This window comes from Ceratina calcarata, unplaced genomic scaffold (assembly GCF_001652005.2).
Source record: "Ceratina calcarata isolate Rehan_Ccalc_2016 unplaced genomic scaffold, ASM165200v1 scaffold132, whole genome shotgun sequence".
NCBI classification, from domain to species: Eukaryota; Metazoa; Arthropoda; class Insecta; order Hymenoptera; family Apidae; genus Ceratina; species Ceratina calcarata.
The window spans coordinates 190,072-214,842 of record NW_017134257.1 but is presented as its reverse complement, the minus strand read 5'-3'; the positions used below and the strand labels follow the sequence as shown (position 1 = coordinate 214,842).

General features: G+C 37.5%; 1 protein-coding gene across 1 annotated transcript in view; it reads left to right on the top strand.

Moving 5' to 3' along the window:
* The window catches only part of LOC108629321 (RNA-binding protein MEX3B), a 57,071-nt gene extending 47,907 nt beyond the window's left edge, over window positions 1–9,164 (top strand). The window contains exon 2 of the mRNA XM_018031919.2: window positions 815–9,164. Coding sequence (XP_017887408.1) covers window positions 815–1,800 — 986 coding nt within the window. The 3' untranslated portion in view covers window positions 1,801–9,164. The remainder of the gene's footprint in view (window positions 1–814) is intronic.
* Window positions 9,165–24,771: the final 15,607 nt, after the last annotated feature.

The window sequence follows — 24,771 nt, the reverse complement described above, 5'->3', positions numbered from 1 at the left end:
AGTTTGTCTGTTTATAAATTGCGAAACCAGTGACTGAGTTTAGATAATTCGTTACTCGCACCGACTCCGAGATCGTTCGGTGTGGGTTACGATCGCGAGGGAACAGTCAATAAAATACGATCAATTAAAAAGCTCTCTAATGAACGTGGAATTGCAAAAGCGGTAAGAGAGGAAGAAGCCGGTGGTATGCGAGAAACGTGCGTGTTCCTTGGCTGTGCCGAGGAAGGAGAGAGTGAACTGAATGAAAGGGAGCTTGGAGAAAGACAGCAAGGGATAGATAGATGAATCCGCGAATGATAGCCGCGGTACGGAGGAGGACAGAACGTCGGGGAACGAGTATGTATAGGAGGTTCGCGGGTGCGAGAGAAGGAAAGGTAGAGGAGTGGTTCACCTGCATTGCTAGCATTGCGCCGGCTCAAGGCCAGGGAGTCTGCGAGACCGAGGATCAGACCGGGTCGGGACCTCCTTCCTTCCAGTTTCCTGCACCCCATCCCCTCTCTTTCTCTCCGTCGTAGCTCTTCCTTCTCCTTGGCATCCCACCGATCTTCCAACTTCTCCTTTTTCGTACCGCACACGGATCTTTACGCGCACGCTGTCTTGTTGTTCATGTACAGACAATTGCATCATGACAGAAGGGCACTCTGCGTTCCAATGAAAATCGTTATTTATATGTTTCACTTGTGAAAACGAGCCTAAAATTAATGATTTAGAAAACTTTATAGTTTTACTGACGCGATCTATCGTCAATTTATTCTTTCATTGGCGTTCACCCAAGAACATCGTGTCTAACGACGTATTATTTTTCTGATTTCAGGTTGCAAAATCAAAGCACTCCGGGCAAAGACCAACACTTATATCAAGACTCCGGTCCGCGGCGAGGAACCGGTGTTTGTGGTGACCGGACGCAAGGAGGACGTGGCACGCGCAAAGCGCGAGATTCTCTCCGCGGCGGAACACTTTTCACAGATACGCGCATCGCGCAAAAGCTCGTTGGGTGCGTTGTTGGGCGCGCCACCCGGACCACCGGCGTCAGTCCCCGGCCACGTAACAATCCAGGTACGAGTCCCGTACAGAGTCGTCGGTCTCGTGGTAGGCCCGAAAGGCGCCACTATCAAGAGAATCCAGCATCAGACGCACACCTACATAGTGACGCCCAGTCGCGACAAGGAGCCGGTGTTCGAAGTCACGGGACTTCCAGAAAGCGTTGAAGCCGCGAGACGTGAGATCGAGGCCCATATAGCTCTTAGAACCGGAACCGGAACTACTATCGACGAAGCCGAATTGTTCAACGTATTGAGTCGCAGCGGATTAAGTTCCATCCTCTGCTGCCTCGATCCACCAGGCTCAAACGGTTCAAATGGCTCGAACGGGTCTAGCGGAGCATTTTCCAGCAGCGGGAGCTGCAGTAGCTCGTCCAGCAGTTCCGGCGCGCCCGGCTTGAACGATCTCGTTGCCATTTGGGGCGCGGGCATGGAAAGGGACGAGGGACTGGGTGAATCGCCATCGTTTGACTCCCAGGCGGCGTCTGCTTCTTCGATTTGGTCGTTCCCGAGCGTTGCGCTACCTTCAAGACCATCACCGCCGGCTTCGGCAAGCCCTACATCGCCGACAGATTCTTTGCTCGGCGGTGGTCGACGGGAATGCGTGGTGTGCTGCGACAAGGAAGTCACCGCCGCTCTAGTACCCTGCGGGCACAATCACTTCTGCTTGGACTGCGGCAATCGGGTCTGCGAGAGCTCCGACCCCAGCTGCCCGATCTGCAACAGGCCTGTGCTGCAGGTGCTACGCATCTTCTCTTAAATCGTCGAGGACGGACATCTGTCCCAAGGCTCTTTTCGCGTCGCAACACCTGGGTATAGCGGCTATACACACCCGGATTCACAACACATAGAAACATTTCGAACTCTAGGCCCAACCAGGAATGGCGGCGCCGGACAACGCCCACCACATCCCGAATCTTTCCGTACGCGATAAAACGAAGAAAAATGAAGCTCGTGTACCCCGATCGTCCCGGCCGTAGGAAACCACGTCATAATAATATTAATAAGAAGAAGAATAGGAATAATGATAACAATTTCCTCGCGGCCACGTCGTCGGGGAAGCGGACGCGCACAATGTTCTCAATTCCACTGCTGCCAATTATAACCATCTTCTAACACACGCCGGGAATGTCCCGATAAAATGAATATAATTATTAACGCTAACTTGTCGCGTCGTTCCCGCCGACCGGATACAACGAAGTCAGCTTTTAAGTTCTACGAGAATACATGGAACGTGAGAGAGTGAGAGTGAGGAAGTAACAGACAAAAACACATACTCGCTCATATTGTATATGTATATATTCACTATCATCTCGTCTTTTCATACATCCTATAATCGCGTAACGTAGTTGAACGTCGTCGAACTCGCAGGGTTACTCGTGGCAGAATCGCGATCTGATTTATCCACGGAGGACGAATAACGTGACGGAGAGCATCTGAGGGACACGGGTTGCTTTTGAAATTCATAGACGGTTGCGTATTGTGGGAGAAGCGTTTCGTTTGATTTGCCGTTTATGGGATTGCCTTCGGACTATTGGAAAAAGTTTATGATGCGCAGCAATCGATAGTTCGTAGCGCCGAGATGCTATTCTTGAATCTTTTAAATCACGAGATCTAAGCACGTTGCTTATTGATTATTGCAACGTTTAATTTTGACTAACAGTCTCATTCACGGCGTGTTTTTCTATAATTGTACATACAAGTTGATTTACAACACCTTAGTTGGGTGCTATTTTGTTATTTGATTTCTCGTTACGAGTATTTTGAATAAAATCTATTTAGATATATATGTTTGACAATCCATGTACGCCAAGCTAGAGTTTTTTAAATTATTTTATATTTAATCATTCTCTCATTGTACGCAGCTTATTATTAGCTGAGAAGTCGAAGTCGTAATTTTTATTACATATTTCCACCTGAAATGTTATGAATACTATAACGAAGGTGCTTGTGAATATTGATAAACTAACAATACAATAATTAACATAACAAACTCTATTTTTATTTACAAAGTCGTCACCATAAATGTCCGTTTTGAAACTTAATGAAAATTACTGCCTTCGATTTCTGCGATACGGAAAAGCTTTCTAACGCTTCGAAGACGCAGTTGCGGTAGAGGTCATTCGCTCTCTCGATCGTTAAGCTCTTTCGCGACCACGTGTCAGCTTAACACCAAAGATGGCCGCGTGCGAATAGCTGATTACATTCTATAACATCAAGTTATCTGTTTTCCTTTTTCCTTACAAAACTAACGATATGAATCTCAATGAAGATACTTAAAATGTTTTTAAACGTTTAGAAATAGTAAATCACGTGATCGTGAAAGAGCAAAAATTGCGTGAAAATGTGATGAAGTTAAATCGTGCATCCTCTTATAGTTATGAATCCGAAGTTTCTTTATTAGAAAACCTATCGATTTTTTCTGATCGGTAAATGCAGCGAAATGTAATGTTTGGTTCAACACTCAATATTCACATTTCAGAATATTATCACTAAAGAGACTAAACTATCGGTGGATGTATCGACGTTAGGGACTTCCGGAACTTGCGAGCCTCGTAATCCCCAAGCGATTACTGAAAATATAGCCCACACATTTTGACGTAACTCACACTCACCACTCACTTTACACGAACAGATACACATACATGAAAAGGCAATTAGCCGATTTCATAATCTCATAGGCACATCGTCGTACGAAGGATTTAAAAAAAAAATTAAAAAAGGTGAAAGAAATTGAGGACGAACAAGATGGAATAGGGTAACTAGTCACGTGTCCCTCGATCCAGTACGCACTAACTACTTATATAGATAGTATTATTAAAGAAAAAAATTTTTTAAACGGCGTACCCGTTCCACCCAGCATCCCCTCGCTGCTAGAGTATCACCTTACCTTTATATAAGTGACATAGCAATTGAAATAATAATAATATTAATAATATATATTATATATATAAACAAACATAAATATATATATATATATATATTTACGGTGTCAGGAAAAAAGTCTGACGAGCGGTGAGAAGAGGGATATTTTATCGAGGAGATTTAGATTTTGTATTTTTCGCGCGTTTCGTCGTAGGGACGACGGGTGGTCGGGGACGGCTTTACGCGCACGCCGTTGCGTGGAAGAAAAAGATTAACTAAGAGTTCTATAAAAAATAAAAATAAACAAAAAAAAAACAAAAAAAAAGGAGAAGAAAAGGTCAGGAAAGAAACGGCGTTTAAAGGGAAACAAAATGTTTTAAGGCGAACGGTGAATCGCGGGACTGCGTGAACTGGCTTCTCCCTGTATAGTTGAAAGGACGGGAATAACAGGAAGAAGTAACGGAACAAAAGGAAGAAGGAAAAGATATGTTCGGTCGATGGCCACGAGATGCGGCTGACTTTTTACACTCTGTAAGTGTATTATTCGAGTCCTAAGTAATAATTCGAGAGTAATAATTCGTTCTTTCAAAGAGAGAACTAGAAACCAATGTATCTTTCACAGTAAAGATCGACGAGCCGTGTACGCATTTAGCTTTTCTTTGAACAATCGTAATTACATTGTAACTGCATCATTAATATAATATCGCGTATATATAGATCGAATCGCTATTTATCGATACGTGTCACTCTACCGCGACTCTCTCTGGAAACGATTGCGTCCTTAGAGGAAGGACGACCGCGCTTTTTCGTTCGCCATTTCGTCGTATCCCTTTTTTCCCCTTCGTCCTTCCTCGTGGATGACCTCGTGGACGAATCTCGTGATGTCAAAGAACCACAGTACTCATACCTCGATTCACAATGAGAGGGTGGCCGGTACGTGTCTTTAAGTTGTCCTATATCTCTCTTTGTATTATCCCCTTTTTTCCACCGAAATGTTATACATCCCTATTGGGTTCTTTTTTTTCTATTTGGACGAAGAAGCGTTAAGTTGATATAAAAACTCGTTCTTTCATCTCTACGTTTTTTTATACAATATTTATGCTGACTTCGTTTTCTTCTGTCCTCTTCTGCTTTTTTCTTATTTTCGTGACTCGCATGACAACTAGTTTCCAATGCGATCTTTTTTTCCGTCGTCTTTCGTTTTTCATTTCCTTCGATTCTATCGTCGAAAATACTTCTTGTCAATCGTTGCCATTTTAAACGAAGATATATGCTCAAGTCGCAGCTTCGAACAAGTCGCGGTATATTATATTATTAATAACGTATATTATACATGTAAAGGTATATATATTATATATATAATACGCGTCATCCAGTCCTTCCAGACGGATAACCCGATAGAAGAAGATATTTTTTATCGATCGTTCGAGTTGCAGCTCTGTGTAGGGGGTGTCTCGGTAGTTTCTTCGCCCAGACTATACCCCTCTTCCCACCCTTTCGTTCTTTACTTTTTCATTAATATTATTACTATTATTATGTATTTTATATTTTTTATATTTCCTTTTTGTTGAATCGTTTCAGGTGTCCTCGTTCGCCGTGTGTTTCGTTTCGATTGTTTTCTCTATCAACCAATCGCGTATCCTTATACCTTCTCGTTTATCTTCGTTCGAAACAAGCAAAGACTTAGGATAAATTCTTCCTTCTTGTCAAAATACTCGTTCTCTTTATGAGATGTCGATTAGCCCAGAATTAACAGACTTAAATGGAAGTACACGTGCATAAACAGTAATGTGCAGTAGCGGCAAAAAGTATTTGCACGTTCTTATTAAATTTACTTCAGCATTGCTCTATGTTGATCAATTGAATTAAAATGTGTTAATGTCTTGTATTGTTTAATATATGTACATAATATAACGGTTAGAAACTTTTTGTTGGAGGATTTTTGTAGACACGCATACTCTTTGTAGCTACTGTACGTTCATTCGACTTTCGCATATATTCGTATAATATGTATAACATTTATCCTGTGTTGCAACACCAAACATCACTCATCCGACCGCAGACTTGATCACACCTACACACGCTCATGTTCACGTTTACATGTACATATGTACATACACACTCAAACGAATGACACGCATGCGAACGCAATCCGACATGTACACGCGCACGGACAGCATATACACACCGAAATATAGTAATATAAAGGAAAGGTCGTATATGTATATATGTATGTGGATATGCATATGCAGACATATATGTGTATATGTATGTACGTATACGGACGCTACTATATGTATCTATTCTAATCGAAGTACGAGAAAGGGAGAGTGAGAAAGAGAGAGAAAAGTTTATTATATTTAAGTTCGAGGCAAAGTGTGTAAATTCTATATTTTTTCTATGTTAAGTATAAATTCGAGAGATTGTGAGAGAGTGATGATATATAAACATATATTATATATTATTATATATTATTATTATATTATTATATTATATTCTATATATATATATATATATACAAACACACACATATAAACTATATTTATAGGTATTCTCTTTAGCATCTACGTTCCGATATACGGGGACGCCGCCGCGAAAAATATTAATATGAAGGAAAAAAAAGAAAGAGAAAACGAGTTAGAAAAACGGCCGGCGTGCTTGTACACGAAGATAATCTAGATCATTATGCCCAGATAATCTGCCGTTTAACTTTGCTGCTATAAAGTCTGATCTTATTTTCGCAGCTTGAGGGATCGGGAACGGGGGCAGTGTGTGGGCGGAGGCGCGGAGAAAGTGCGCGTGCGACGAGAAACAAAGAAGAATTAACATTGATGCTAATAAGAAAATACGGTCGCGAGTTTATTATGCGCTTCTTGCGTTCTCTCTTGCTTCTTCTTCGGCAGGATTTTCGCAAACCGTTTTTAGAACGCGCGGAAGGAGCCGTAAATATTCTTTTTCCCCGCGAAACGGATAGGGAGACTCGTCGATTAACGAGAAATAGACGGACGAAAACCGTCTCGCTTGAAAGCAGGATAGAAGAAAATGAACAAAGGGGAAACTGATGGTTTCTCGCGAGATGTATTAACGTAAGAGGTGAACAATCGAGAAGTACGCAAGGCAAGAAAATAAATAATAAGAAAGTGGTTGCCGGAACTCGGACCGCGTATTGTATGTGCGTGAAAGGAAAATCTGCGTCAGATCGGTGTACATGTAAATTGTATGTCATAGGACGAAGCGTTGATACAAGTCCATCGATGATAATTTCCGTAGCCGTGGCTTCTTTCGGGTCCCGAGATACCCTTTTAGGTGTCAATGATCGATTAACTACGTGTAACAGAACTCGAATCACCGGAACAGCTCGTTTGCTGATCATCTCGAATGATTCACGCGCCGAGGAAATCGGCGGTAGTTTCCTCAATCGTACGAAAATTGTTCGTTACAACGCAGTCTTCCCTTCCCCCGACGCGTCATCACGTCTGGATTAAGATTTCTCAACACTCAAGTTGAAAATTGAGATCTTTACTGGATGTTTTATAAAGTCTGGATACTTCTTTTGACGAATACTAAGTAAGCTTTCACCGTAACGTAATTTCTCTTAACCAATTGCCTGTCAGATTTTTTCGAAAAATGCTATAAATTGTATATTTTCTAATGAATTTAATTGAATGAAATGGATGTATATTTTATTTATTTTAGCCTTAATAAGAGTCACGGCAGGTCATTGGTTAGGCACAAGATTCTGACTTAAAACTATTCCTTGATACGGAACTGTGATTCCGGAAAACGATAACAGGAATTCGGGATATCGAGTTTCGTTGCGCGTGGTAGTAACTACGAATAAAACGGGCCCAAACATGTCGAGAACCTCCGCTAGACTTTGGGACAACTAATTGTTTAAGATAACACTTAAAACGATCTATCGAACGCGCCAGGTAGCCTTCACTTTGGCCGAGGTTCCGACACACATCGCGGCGTAGTCGGCGTCATCGTTCCTCATGATCGTAATCATTATTCAGTCCCATTCGATGAATATGCGACTCATCAACTACTTGTGATACATGGGTGGGTCGCGTTCTATTGTGAAACAGCTAACGAGTGGAATATTTACCGAGTGGAACTCTAGAGATCTCTGTACGATCGTTCACCGCATACTTGTTTTCTACAATTTCTACCAGAGCAATAAAAGATTCGAAAGATTTTTGACGTGACAGGAAGTCGTAAAAATAGCATAACGCTTTAAAATTAGCAGACGCCAGCAACCGTTAATATAATTATCCACAATTTTCCGGAAGCGGGTTCATCAGTTCTATTCTTGATTATCTTAATTTCTCACTTGTTCCCACCGACAATATCGTCGTGATCACCTTTTTCCCGACTTTTTTAAAGAATACCTTTATAGTTAAATAGAATTTCTCGATAGTCTTCATCGATTAGGTTAGATTAGATTTATCAGTTAAGTTCGAAGTTGGGAAAAAGTGGTTGCGACAATCTGATTCATCCTACCGTTGGACTGAATCCGCGAGTCAGGGTGACGATCGTTCTGAGAATTATCATCATCATTTCGCTTCATAATCGTGATCTCGCGACGAATTTTAATCGTGCACCATCATATCGAGAATGTGGAAGGGAGACGAGACTTTGCAGTGCCATACGTGAATTAAAAGTCGTTCTCTGCTCATCATAACAGCTATTAGTCTTCTTTAATGATAAAGGCTTAGAATCATTTGCTTGTATCGCTAAAGATAGAAATGGATTAAGTGGACATTTTAGGGATGTAGGATCAAAAGATTAGTTTAGTTAGCGAGGGAGATGTTCATTTTTCATCCGGGCATTTTAAATAATCGCATGACTCACCCACGAAGCAATTTCGATACACATCAACGAGAAGATTGTCTAATTTCCGGATCAATAAGTGAGAGAAAAATCTTGATTTTGAAAATGCGGATGAGATAAAAAATAGTATATTGTCTTATGGAAGCATTCCCCTTTCTGCGAGATGCGAATCGCCGACACTGTCTGACCTATGAGTTCCTTCTTCACTTAACATTGCGTTCAACCGTTCTCAGTGGAGGCAGTCGACGACGTGTCAGACATACAACTGCGTATGCTTGCGGCGTGACGTGATCTTTCTTTTCCCCGTTTGTCTTTCGACTCGAACATATTCTATTTTATTCCGTTTCTTAATTGTTTATGCGCTTTCGAGAGAGAATTATTAAATAAGTAAATTATGTAAAGATAATATACAGATATATATATATTATATATATACATATATATTTTTATAAATATCATAGAGCTAGCGTATTATTGTATTGTTAATTAATCTATATTGCATTGTTTTATATATCGACATACCGAAGTCATATTTTTTTATCGTGAAATTAAACAAAAAGTGGTGAAGTGTATTAAAATCGTATAGAAAAATTTAATTGTTTTTATTAATCGTTTTTCTTTTCATAAACGAAGCCCAATCGCCTCACACAGTTTCTCTTTTAATCTTGCTTCATTTATTTTTCTTTTTCCCCGAAAATGACCAATCGAGCCGCGAGTTCAAACAAATTATCGCGGAACGTGCATGACTGTCTGATTGTAGTTCTTCTCATTCACTTACTAGCGTTCGTAGCCGATGTTTTACGACCGTCCCGACGAGTTCTTCCTTTCATACGAAGAATTTGTCATACATAAAGCGCGAGCAGTCTGACATAGTTTAAAACCAAAATGACGGTGATCACGGGGGACGTTAAAAAAGTACCTGTCGGTGGATCGTCTTTCGCGGAAGACTTCCAGTGTAAACTCATATTCCAACATATTCCGTTACTATAACATAATTATAATATTAGAACGTACGACTAGAGTCTCTCAGTTCCCACATGTAATGTTGTGACAATTTTTCTCACGGATTGGTAACGGGAGTTGGACATTTCTTCTCGAATGTAACGATCAAATTTATAGGTCGATTCTCAGTAGTGGTTCGAATGGCGTGTTAACAAAAATTTTCGTCAGATAGGCTGTCTTCGGTCCGTGAGAGAAACGCGAATCGATACTTTGGCGTAACCTCGTGGCGCCTTAAGCAGGGTAGAGTTGTATAATAATTACTCATAGCGCGTTCTACGTAGGAGAAGCATTTTACCGCGTTTTAAACATATAACGAAGTAACAAAACGACGTCGTCTAAGGTTAACTAATAAAGTAATCGTATTAAATCGTAACGTGTAATGATTATTGATATATAGCCATTGGCTGTGACCGATAACTGCCATTTTCGTAAAAAAAAACATAAAAAAAAAGAATACAAAGATGAGAGAAACAAGACGCGAAGCTGTTTTAAAAGGATCCGCTAATTTACTTCGCGAAAATACTGATACCACGAGCGGATACACGTCACGTACACACATACACATACATCCGCGTACATAAATATGTATGCGCGCACGTACACACATACACACACGAATCACGGATGGACGCGATTGGTCGTGAAGAATTTCGGTTTCGAGGAACGATACGACGAGTGGAAAGAGATGATGATAGTGATGGTAACGAAGACGATCTAAGGACAATGAAAAACGTAACGCGAAAGTCAGAAAGGATCTAGTGTGGTTGTTTTGTTCTAAGAATAGAAACGAAGGCAATCGGATTGCAAAAGCGATGATTAAAGAAAAAAAGATACTGAAGAAGGTGAAAACGGCGCGCGAATATTAAGCAAGAGGACACGTACGCCCACACGACCGATACATATCTCAAAGAATAATAATTAAACGTTAAGGGAGATTAATAGAAATTTAGTAAACGGATGAAGTAAGAAGAGTGTATCTTAGCGAGCGGAGTTTAAGCGAAAAAGAAAACGAGGATAATTGAAATCGGATTAACGCAGATTGATAAATTAATTAATAGGTATATCGAAACGTATATTATATAGATGAATATATGTATTATATATATAAATATATATATATATTGTAACTCAAAAGAGAGATAGAAAAATAGATGATCGTTGTTGCTTAATTTGTCTCTATTAGTATATGATTATATTCTATTGGATAGCTATATTTGAATATTATTATTATAAATTATATTATCATTATTATTGTAATTATTGGTCTACATATAATATATATTTCGCATCTACTTCTGTGCTTAGGCTCATTAAATTAGTTCGACAGTTTTATACTTTGTTTTGTAGCTCGATTGATACGTGCTGTTTAAATTATTATTCGACTAAGTACTAGTTACTTCAAATCGATTTATTAATTATTCGCAATTGACGAAGATTTGATGTTCTCGTAATATTTACTTTCTATTTTCAAACTTCTCTTTTTATTTAAAACTCAAAACTTCGTCGCGGCATTTCTTTCGAGTATTGTTTTCCTTTCGCACTACTTTTCGCGCTCTTTGCAAGCTGTCGATTGACAATGGATAGTGATTGGATATGAGTGAGATCGTTCGAATATATCTAATATATATCTATATATATTATATACATATTATATACTATTATTATAAATATTGTGAAGCACGCGTTCGTATATCGCGAGAGGGGAGAGGAATAAATGAATAGGGGGCGCGTTCGGGGGTTGTGCAGCTCATTGTATATTAATTCTTAAGACTTGAACCGATCGGTACCCTCGAACTGTGCTACCGTACAATTACTTACACGATTACTTAATTGCTGTATAAAAACGAACAGCGTTAAGCTGTGCTAGCATCAGTTCTCGTAACACTGTTCGACCCATCGAATTCTGGTGTAGCGTAGTGATCACACGAGATTATTAAGTTCAGTTTTACGTTTCCATCGAATCCGTTTCCATGCGTTTCTACGAATCGTTTTATATTTTGTATGAGAAGAAAAAAGTACAGGTCTATATCGTCCTCTAATCGATTCTCAAAAACAATAATGAAAAATAATAATGAGACACGATCATATCATAAGGACGATGTGCTAATTGAAACGTGATTGGTTTTACTATTATTAAAAAAGATGCTTGTTATTGAAAAACAAACGAGATACTTTTAACAGAACTTCATGCAATATTTGGTTTAAGACATTAATGGGAAGAACTTGGAAGTTTTGTCAAAGAAGTATGTATGTATGGAAAGAAGACAGTTGGTTGCATGAATGTATCCACTGTCGAATTAATTGGAAACTTTGCTAAAGAACCATAAATGAACTATTTGTGACTGCTTGTCAATTAAGAGAAGAGAACGACAAATTAATAATCGACATGCGTAAATAGATTCGATGCAACGTCTATTGAGAGGGATAGTGCCAGTATTATAGCCTCAACGGTGAATCGAAAATCGCGATCACAGAGAGGAGAGGTGAAGAATTTTTCAAAAATTCGTTGATGGGTCGATCCTCGTTCCTTCTGACTTTGTTTTTATCTTGTTTGTGTTCCTATACGATTCCTCGATTTCGCTTACGTTAGTTTTTTTTTTCCCCACGTCATCTACCTTCCTATTAACTTTTTAATCACCGATTCCTTAAGGATGAATCTCTTGTTTTGTAGAAATACAATAGACTATTATTATTACGTTTAAGAAGAATATAGACGCGAACGCATTCGCGTAAAGACAAGTAAGCGCACTCTGTTTAAGGCAGACGCGAACAATAAATGAACATGGTCCTCTTCGTCGATTAGGGAGGAGGACCATTTTCTTAGGCAATAGGGATGTGCGTGTGCTTGCGAATCTGTGCGAAACAGAAAAGAATCCTCGTAGACGAAAATACGACGCGATCCGAATGAGGCAACCACTCTTCAAACTAGAAAATCAGTATTTCAAAGTAAAAAAATCTCTCTATATATTATATAAATATAAATGTACATTATTATATATTCATATTAATATTAAATATTAAATATTAAATACCACTGTCGTGTAACGTCGAAGCAGTATCCACATCATCTCGGGGTTCGTTCCTCGTCAAAGCGAGCGGTAAAGAGAAAAGAAGTCCGATTGGGTTGCATGTGAAACGAGAGAACCGAAACTGCAACGACGGAAAATAATATAAAATAAATGCATGAAGCTCAGCCCCGTAATATTTTTGACTGACGTAACCGAAAAGACAAGCGACAAAAGACGGAAGAAGAAAAATTAGTAGTATGGAATCACGGGAGGATGGAAATGTGAAGGGTGTGAAATTTAAAAAAAGGAAAAGGGAGAAGTACTACCGAGATTCTTCAGAAAGATATTTTTCAGCGATCACATATAACGCTGAGATTGCATGTGAACGTATAAACGCATTATCATAGTTGTCGCATTATTATGATTACGAATATATATACTATACATATATTTATATATTATAGATTATATTACATATATATATATGAATACATATACATATATATAAGTATATATTATATACATGTGTATATGTATGTACATATATATATTGAATGTTGTGCTTAGTATTCTTTCGAAATCCCCTGGCGAGGCGACGAGCGAGGGGGCAAAGGGAGAGAGACAGAGAAAAGAGCAAAAGAAAAAATAATTCACTAAAAAACGATTGCTAAAATCGAGAATCTTAATATATGCGAATAATATAGTAAAGAGTATTTTATATTCGATATTTTATTAACGTCATCATATTTATCAGCATTACTATTATCATTATTATTATTATTATTATTATTATTATTATTATTATTATTATCATTATTATCATTATTATTATCATTATTATTGACATGATATTTACTATTCATAGTATATCTATTACGAATAGGAGCGAGAAAGAGTAACGTGTGTATTGAACATCGGGCACTATATAGAAAGAAACGAGAATAAGCTGCCGGTTTGGTCGGACTCTGTTGGATCGTATTGTTATATTTCCGAATCTCCTCTTCATCGGTGAAACCTCTTCATCTCCATTCTGGCTAAAATTAAAGATTGGACGGTCGAAATAACTTGTGAACTGTTCTTCTCAACCGAAATCTCGGATAATTTTTTTATTGGATTTTAAAGTGTTGGTAATTCTGCATTTCGAGCTTGGAATGTGTGCATTTCTTACAATTCTGTTTTCAATCCTTCCTATGTTTCGTTCCGTTTTCTTCACCGATTCTTTGTCGTCACTGAAGGGTATAAAAGAGTATAGCGCAAAGCTTAGTTAGAGGACTTCTTTCGTCATTCTTCAAAATCAAAATACTACAAGCTGAAGACAATGTAGCAGTTAAAGTTCTTCTGATTCTTAGCTCAACCTTTACTTCTTCTTCTTGAATTGTTTAGAATAGAAAAGGATAGGAACCATATAAACACATTGGGAGGTAAAAGTTCGTTTATTATATGTCATTCTGGGCATTACGCTTACGAGAAATAGTGACGGAATTACAGTTTGGCCAGGTAGTGTACATAAAGCTGAAAGGCTTGAGAGTAAAAGTAAACGATTGAAAAAGAAGATGAAACAACGATGTGTGCCGTGTATTATCGCGCCGCGGGAATTGGTCGTCCTGTCCTGTCATAGTTATAATTAATACGTAACGACGATAACCGAATCAGCAATTCATTTGTGACTTGAAAGCCTTCGTCACCGTGATATGATCAAAATTCAATTTGTGTTGATTCACGTATTTCCTTCTATAATCAGGAATGTTATTTGCGGTCCCTGAAGATTTTACAAAGTATTCCCTCTAACGAGTTCCGCTTTTAAGTTCTTATTTACCAATTTGTCTAATACCCTCTGTTTTTTGGAAGCACGACGCGACGTGATTGATAGTAGGACTGTATTCCCTGTCTTTTTAGCCCTGAAATACTTTCACCTTTATCCCATTAGTCTCCATTCGCCTATTTCTTTTCTTTCAAACGAAATGCACAAGAATCTTTTACTTATTCCAAATTCATATCATTAGGAATTTTTCTCATCGAGGTCCACAGAATTCATGTTTGGAGTATCGGACGTGCCTTAATGCGTACTCGAAGGGAAATTATCGCTGTATAAAAATCGGCATTCCAGATCTTTCCCCAGGCTCATACATTTCCTAACTTTAACTAGTACATTAACTTAAGTAATTTAAACTAACATACAATCGGTCATATTCTAAAGCAAGCTTAACGTTTTATCACAGACATTTCACAAGATTCTTAAGAAACATTAGAAAAATTTCAATTTGTGCGAGTGTAATATGAATAGTTTAGCTATTATAAAAGGCGGTCGTCACTTGAAAAGGAAACATGTTCGATCCTCCATTGGCGAAATTCGCGGCACGCTGTCGTTGTTGTTGACGAACGTTCACTGTCACTGATTAACACTATAATACGTAATACATCGTATCATCACATTGCCAACTGGGAATGAAGTCGAAACCGCAAAATACATGATAGATACCATGACATACGTGTATACACAGTGAGGCATTAAGAACTATCACATGATATAATGCATTATGTTCATTTTACTGCATAATGTTAAGGAAATTCATTTTGTTGAGGTCCACTCAACTAATGAATCACCATCTATAAAATTCACGTGGAATATGATTTAATAATAAATGAGAAGTTATTTCTGATTATTGACTAACTTTAAATGCATAGATACACACACACATACATACTCAGATCTCACCATACCGTAGTACACAATTTAAGAAAAACTCAAATGAAATACACTGTACGACGATCAACGCTATTTATTAACAAAAATTTCTATGCATGGCTGTAATCGTGACTCTGTTGGTGAATCAGGACTGAGAGAGAGAGAGAGGAGGAGGAGGAGAGAAAGAAAGACAGAGAATTCGTAACGCAAAAGCTATTTTTTTCGTGGAGTATGTGCAAAGGACACACAGAATGACGAGCCAGAGGGGGAGAGGAAAGTTTCTTTCTGGATGAAAAAGGGAACAAGAAAATTAAACTCACGGAAAGTATGCGTGCGTGCGTGCAAGATACAAAGAGAACGAATGAAACAACAAAAATATATATATATATATACTTATACATAAAATATATATATATATAATAGAGATGCTACGAGTTTATTATTTTCTATATTTTTTTATGTAATTTTACGGACATGCGATAATATATTACTATTATTATTATTAATAATTTTATTATTATTATTATTATTATTATTATTATTATTATTATTATTATTAATATTATGAATATTTTAATATATAATATGATTTTTTCATATATCGCGCGTGTGTACTTATGTTATCCTTCCTGTGTTCTTGTCCGGTTGTTTGCCGACGTTTTGTGTTTCATCCATTATCGTTGTATTTAATTGAAAATGGAACAGAGAGTAATAATAAAATTGTCATAGTGTATGTAAGAATTATAAAATGAGGAGATATACAATGTATAAATATATATAGATATATACGCAATTATGTATGTATATAAATATATAATATGCAATTATATATGTATATAAATATATAATTACGTACAAGTAGCCGTTAGTGAACAATTTTTCGCTCGGTTTTTCGTGTTGATTTGTTGGTAATTATTTTTTACGATGTACCTTTTAAATAGTAATCAACTCGAGAAAGCGGAAATTATAGTAATGCGCGGACGAAAAATTAAAATCAAACACTTGTCACACGCAACAAATCTAACCATCCTGTTCTGATTTACTAAAAACAAGTATGAAAAATGTTCTTTCATGATTATTAATATATTCACACAATTATAACAAGTATTATCATTAAGTTTATCACTATCATTATATTATTACACTGGATATTATTATTATATCTATCAAATACGCATAATGTTGATTATCATTGAAACGCCTGCGACTACTAAAACTATTATAGATATTGTTCACGATAAGGCACGGATCCAAGCTACTTATCGAAATGCATATTTTATCCCGTAATATATTTTTGTCGAATGATTTTTTATATTTATATAATATATATACACACAGATATATATATATATACATATAATATATTACATATTATTATATTGTGAGAAAACAAAAGCATTTTCGAGATTAATCTTATAACTCGGGAGACGAGTTCGGATCTCCGGAATTCTGAATGATTCGAATCACCGTCGGCCACGCCAATCCTACTTCCAAAAATCGTTTATTTTTGTACGATGCGAAAACGGAAACAGTTTGCGTTGGTAAAAGACTCCCGTTCTTTTCGAATCTGAAACGCGGGCGGCAGAACATCGCGTTTTCTGCGAGTTTAACACCGGATCTTAATGTCTAGAGCAAATAGGGAAATGAATAATTTCTGTGGTCTAAATGTAAGAATATTTCCTATATGAAACGGTACCAAATATTTTGTTAGGAAAAGGAAGGACGAAAAGAGAGAGAAGATATTTAAAGAATCGAAAATGATACGATGCCGAGAAAGCAACAGACACATACACACATGCATTACACCTTACTTTACTGGAAACGAGTTTAAATAAAATGTTACGTAATTTCTATATACGTCGAGTATTAATTTCTCTATTTTGTTTCTTTTCGCGCATTTTCCGTTTCCTGTACCGTTCATTTCGGTACTTTCTTTTGTCATGTATCCTCTCTCGTTCTTGTTTTTGTCCTGGTCGTTCGCCATTTCGTTCTCTTATTCTTAGCCTTAATTTTATTAGGTTAAAAGTACGATTATTCATTTTTTATATATTATGAATATTTTAATATATAATATGATTTTTTCATATATCGCGCGTGTGTACTTATGTTATCCTTCCTGTGTTCTTGTCCGGTTGTTTGCCGACGTTTTGTGTTTCATCCATTATCGTTGTATTTAATTGAAAATGGAACAGAGAGTAATAATAAAATTGTCATAGTGTATGTAAGAATTATAAAATGAGGAGATATACAATGTATAAATATATATAGATATATACGCAATTATGTATGTATATAAATATATAATATGCAATTATATATGTATATAAATATATAATTACGTACAAGTAGCCGTTAGTGAACAATTTTTCGCTCGGTTTTTCGTGTTGATTTGTTGGTAATTATTTTTTACGATGTACCTTTTAAATAGTAATCAACTCGAGAAAGCGGAAATTATAGTAATGCGCGGACGAAAAATTAAAATCAAACACTTGTCACACGCAACAAATCTAACCATCCTGTTCTGATTTACTAAAAACAAGTATGAAAAATGTTCTTTCATGATTATTAATATATTCACACAATTATAACAAGTATTATCATTAAGTTTATCACTATCATTATATTATTACACTGGATATTATTATTATATCTATCAAATACGCATAATGTTGATTATCATTGAAACGCCTGCGACTACTAAAACTATTATAGATATTGTTCACGATAAGGCACGGATCCAAGCTACTTATCGAAATGCATATTTTATCCCGTAATATATTTTTGTCGAATGATTTTTTATATTTATATAATATATATACACACAGATATATATATATATACATATAATATATTACATATTATTATATTGTGAGAAAACAAAAGCATTTTCGAGATTAATCTTATAACTCGGGAGACGAGTTCGGATCTCCGGAATTCTGAATGATTCGAATCACCGTCGGCCACGCCAATCCTACTTCCAAAAATCGTTTATTTTTGTACGATGCGAAAACGGAAACAGTTTGCGTTGGTAAAAGACTCCCGTTCTTTTCGAATCTGAAACGCGGGCGGCAGAACATCGCGTTTTCTGCGAGTTTAACACCGGATCTTAATGTCTAGAGCAAATAGGGAAATGAATAATTTCTGTGGTCTAAATGTAAGAATATTTCCTATATGAAACGGTACCAAATATTTTGTTAGGAAAAGGAAGGACGAAAAGAGAGAGAAGATATTTAAAGAATCGAAAATGATACGATGCCGAGAAAGCAACAGACACATACACACATGCATTACACCTTACTTTACTGGAAACGAGTTTAAATAAAATGTTACGTAATTTCTATATACGTCGAGTATTAATTTCTCTATTTTGTTTCTTTTCGCGCATTTTCCGTTTCCTGTACCGTTCATTTCGGTACTTTCTTTTGTCATGTATCCTCTCTCGTTCTTGTTTTTGTCCTGGTCGTTCGCCATTTCGTTCTCTTATTCTTAGCCTTAATTTTATTAGGTTAAAAGTACGACTATTCATTTTTTAAATTTCGATTATATGCACAAATAGTTTCGAATTTTGTTTAGTATCACTTTAAATATTTTTTCTTTTCAATGTTTCAATCGTTTTTCCTTTCTTTTTAACTTCCTGTCGTAAGGATCGTCTTGAATTTTATTAATTTACCTGTCCGCGGAACATCATTAATCATTAATCGTCGAGGGTGTGAGTGAATTACGGTCACGTAGTTTGCGCGGCAGGGGTCGCGTGTCCACATCAGACCAGAAAATTCTGTTAATCCTTCATCGTTTTCGCATATATCCTTCGCAGTTAATAGGTTATCTCGTGTACCCAGCAAACAAATCCCAGTTTTTTAGAGTTTAGACAATCAAACATTTCTCTTCAAAGCAATGTCAATAGGGGATTTATACACTTTCAATCTGTTCTCATTCGCAAACACTATTATTTTTTCAATTACTACATTTTTCATTTCATTTATCGTTATATTTACATTAGTAAAAAATGAGCGTAAACATAAAAATCGAGTTTGTTCTGCGCCTATGTATATTAAATTTTGTTTGTAACAATTTCCCATTTATCTGGAATTAAGTGCATCATATACAAAGTTTACAATTAACGATCATTTCTGAATTTACATTTTTATACTCAATGCCTATGTTAAATTTGTTGAGCATAGTTTACATTCTCAGACACTCATTATACGTGCATCACTTTGTCAGTTACATCACTATCGAAATGCGTATAAACGTATGCGTATAAAGAGACACGTGGTTTTCCCATCGGTTGCGACAGTCTTGGGTGGTGGTGTGTTCTCGTCGACCAACGACCGGGGCGTCAGGAGTGTGCCGTGAAAATCAACCCCGGCCACCGTACAATCCCGGAGGCAAGGGCTGTTGCCCGTTGGGATGGCAACGTCGCATTGCAGCGTGGGGTTGCGGTCGATGCCGTCGCCGCCGCCGTCATGATGGTGGCGGCATGTCAAAATGCGAGGTTGCCATTCTTCCGTGCATTCGTTGCCATTTTCTTTTTCCCTTTCCCTCCCTCACTCCTCTGTCTCTTTATATTCGCGAGAGCCATCGTCTGAATCGTCTCTCGATCGTTCTCTCGCATTTATCGACCCGACCTGACAACCAACCGAGACAGATCGAAAGGGCAGAGATCAGAATGAAAAACTGTCGAAATTAAGAGTTATTAATAAACACGTTTCGAAGCTGGTATGTTTGACCTCGTCGGGTTTGAAAGTAGGTAGCTTACACTCGGAAACGATGCCAAGGAGACTCGCAACTCTATTCGTCGCCCCGCGTAATACATTCTCATTTTCCCCGCGGATTCGACCAGTTATGTGTTATACATTTGTACCGTGAGGTGAAAATCAGCAGGACAAACTCTGAACCCTAGACGGCGATCTATCTAACGTCATCCGTTACTGTTAGCAACTTCAATGATTTCTTTATTTTTTCAAGCTGAAATTCTTTCGAATATACTGTACGGTCACGTTCCATAACACTTCTAAGCTTTGAATAAAATTTTATTAGTTTAGTTGCGATGAAATTTATTCATTCGGGATTTGATTCCAATTTTCACTATAATCTCGACACAAAGTATGAATTTTTTCGTTCTGCAGGGTGATATTTCAATATGTGCAGGAAGATGTTTAAATTGTGGTTAACTATTCGTGGAACGATAGCGCACATATGCCAGTTCATACAATTAGATAATTCTCGATTCCAATGGCGAGCAAGAAGACGGCGCGAGTAAATGTAACCCTGCAATGGCCACGTCATTGTCTTAGCTCGGGGCTGCGTACGAATATACAGGAGGGAAAGAAGACAGGCTGCATAAAAAAGAGGTGGTTGCAAAAATAGCCCGATATTTAAAGGGGTGAACCGAACCTGGTGGTTGCAACTCCACTAGCAAACCCGACCGGCACGTCCCTTCGAGTTTTCCCTCTTTCTCGGTTTGCACCCCTGACTTTGCACCCTCCTCCTCTCTCTGTCTCTCTCTCACTCCTTCTCTCTTTGTCACTCTCAGCCTCCGTTGCTCCTCCGCAGTAGATCGATAACGTCAGCCGCGTTTCTCGCTCCCGTGCTATTTCGATATAGAGGGTCTTTCAATAAAGAGACATTTTTATGTCTTCATGCGAAACGCACACACATTTTTATCAGATTTATCAGCAAATTTCTCATCTACATGTTAGAAATTAAAGTTGGAGCAGCAATTGCATGTAAATAACAATGCGTCATGAATACGTCATGTGAAGTTCTCCAAGACGATCATTGTTCTCTCAAGACATTTCATATTGCTGTGTAATTGTCTCGTGTTCAAGTCCACAAATGTAAAGGTCTTGTGGCGTGAGGTTTCAAAGAGCATGATCAAAGTGATCAATTGTCATTCCTTGAGATTAGAAATATTTTATATCGAATTTTTCTTAAACAATTACAACGTAATATTTGCTAACTATAGTTTCAGTGTACGTTAGCACGTAAATTTGAGGAAAAGAATAGCATATAATTTGACAGTTAATACATAATCGCACAAAATATCACTTTATGAAAGACCCTATAACACATGGAACCCGACACACGTGCTGCTGGAAAATCGTAGAGGGAAAAGTGGTGGAAAGATAGAGAAAAGGGAAAAGCGAAGGAAAGATAGAGAGAAGTATTAACACTAACATCCCGAGGCTGCTATTCAGGGCTGTAGGTGTTTGTTAAATTTATCCAGCTTTCTTCGTATCCCGTTTTTCCCCTTCGCTCGTATAAACAACGGTTTCATTACGTAAGAGAGGGATCACATTCATGCGTGGTTGTCTTCGACATTAGAAATATCAAGTCCACAAAAATCATTATAGAATTAGAATGTATGATGAGTTAAAAATCAGACTGGTATAAGAAAAAAATTGTATGCTGTTTAATGAATCGTATTGTTTAGTTCCATCATTAGCAGTTTCGTTTTCTATCTAGAAACGTTTGTGTAATTTTATAAGTCAAGCTTTAAGATGAGGTAAATATGTGTTTGTATCGATGCACCAATCTTATGGTACACAGAAGCAGTTTCCATAGTGTTTTGTAATAACCAATGCTCCATTTAGTCGACGATTGTTCCCACGTTCAATACACGAATATTTTTAGCCTGAAGTACGTATACTTAGTTACTTCATGAATATTTGATGGAGGCCAGTTCATAATGATCAACGACTATACCTGCCAGTGGATACGTTTTACGTAAAAACATAATTTTTTTCGACTGTGCTGCTGTTTAGTATTTGCAAACGAATGGTAAATCAACTTGTATGTTGATTTTAATTTTCGATTTCTCTGTCCACGTTAATCATTCTTTTCGGACTTCTTTTTCACTTTTCTATACAAGAATCTCTCCCATTTCCAAAGGAATCTCGTTAGAACGGAGACACGTTACGGGGGTTTGAGCTTTGCTTTCAAGGTCGATGAGGCGGGTCAGCGTCACCTCGCGGTTCTACAACGCTAATCTGGATCGTGCGAGAATCCGGAAAGAGAAGCCTTATAGAAACGACCCACCCGGTGGGACTGGTAATCGTGTCGCGATCTCTACGATACACCGCAGCCAAGTACCTTTTTTAAGCGTTTTATTGCTTTATTACGTACAGAAGTAAACATTCACATTATGTAGTAACCATTGTCAGTTTCAGTTTTACTCCAACATTCACTTCTTCCCGGTTGCTTGTATTATAGACAAACTTTCAGACTAGTATTCGAAGAATCTGTTACCTTTAAAATAGTGGTTGCTGATTTCTATATATAGATCTGTAATGTGAACAAGACAATACGATGTATTTCAACGATTAACGATTACTTCAACGATTGTTCGTTCCTGTCCTTGCACACCATTCTATTTAGTCATTGCTCATAATCTGTGCATATGATTCAGTTCCGGAACGATTTGTTCTATCACCTCGTCTTCTGATTCAATGATTCCTTCGTAACTTGAAACGCTCGTTCTACAATATTCACACTTTTCCTCAAAGCGATTAGGCGAATAGCTTCGTTACATTTTTACATTCTTCGTTTGTAAATTTTAAACTTTCTCCAGTTCTCTCTCAATCAGTTCTGCCTTAAATGCTAGAGATATTTTCCGATGACTGTCGAGGAGACGATGTACATGTACATGTACACAAATTTGTTATAAAATGTAACTATTTTGCGAGACTATAGTAAACGCCTCGATCCTCCCTATCTTGTAATTCCCGCGTATATAACGTTCGTTTCTCATTTTCTTTCTCGTCTCCCCTCGTTCCTCGTTTCTTCTCCCGTTGTCCCTCGTCCCCTTTTCTACGTTTCTCTGTCCGTCGACCCTCTTTCTCGCTTCTCTTTCGGTCGATAGCTCGCGGGGGTCGTAGAGACGCGGCGACGCCCTGCCCAACCGCCCTCTTACAACTTCCCAGTGATTCTCAATCCGATTGACATTTCGAGATCAGTTTGCTTCGCATGTTGCGAGAATTGTTCCATACAGGATTCGTAAGCTTTGCCCGAACGAGCATTTCACTTTGGAGAGTCTGAAAGAATTTCCTCACTTCGGAGAATCGGTTTTCTAGTAATCTCATTAGGGTTGTTTTTTTATTGGCTTCATTAAACTTATAGTTTGTTCATATGCTTAGACGTATCCAATTTATCTCTTATGATTATACGTACATATACTCATCTACTAATTTTTTTAGATAACCGCAAACGCCTTGGGAATTTACTAAAAAATTTTTGTAATCTCCACTGTTGTTCAGAGTGCATGTATTAGTTACTATCACACAGCTCGTCGCCTTTACAATTAGTGGTTCTCATTTTTGAAAAGAGATGCATTCACTTGGAAAATGTGATCTAATAATGCGTATATTGATAATGCTTTATATTTCAGAACAGTTTAATTATTATTTGTACATTCATTTAATAACAGAAATTCAGATCATTAATAATGACATGAATTTACTATTGAACGGAACATTTCCGATTATCGAACATTTTATATAGTATTGGTTTATAATTTTCAAACATCAATTTCCCAGTTTACTCTGATTACGTATTTATGGTTCTGTAAATAGTTAACGTGCAATGTTTACTAAACGAGGATTTGAGATATCTCTTTCCATTTGGAGTGGTAATGAACGAACTAGAAAAAGTTTGCTCACCCCCATTAATATCTTACCGAAGATATATTTGTCATAATTTATTTTCGCATACCGGATATCTAATGTCTAACAGTTTCCTTTCTCTTATTGCTCGTGCACTTAGTTACGAATAAACATCTTTTGAAAAATGTACATAGTAACATCTTTACCTTTCTTAATGTTCGATTCGTTTAAATTTCGCGTGGAACAATCGTTTGTTCATTCGTCGTGAATTCGTACATGGGTACTCATACATCGTGCATTCATAATTATGCGTGGCTGTCCAAATTCCAAAAAAAACATTACAAAAGGAAGAGGAGATGTTTGAATGAAAAATAGAGAAAAAAGGAAAGAGGTTTAAGTTTAAGCGGAGGTAAAAATTAAACAAAAGCAGAGGAGAAAAATATGAACGTAGCCACTCAATCGGAACGGAATGATGGATTGATGGGGATTGCGGATTTCAACTACCGATCCATCTCGATCCATCCCCCGTGTTTTAACCATTCACGAGCATTACTAGGTACTACTTATCCTGAATGCGTACGCAAGACTCGTTTTTAATTGAATTAGAATTAAATCGCCCGTGATTTGGACCCAAAAACGAGTAAAACCGTAGAAAGGTGAAAACAAAATATTAACAGAACACAGAAAAGGAACCTGGAAGTTTCAATAGTCGGCGGTGCTTCTCCGCCAGTAGG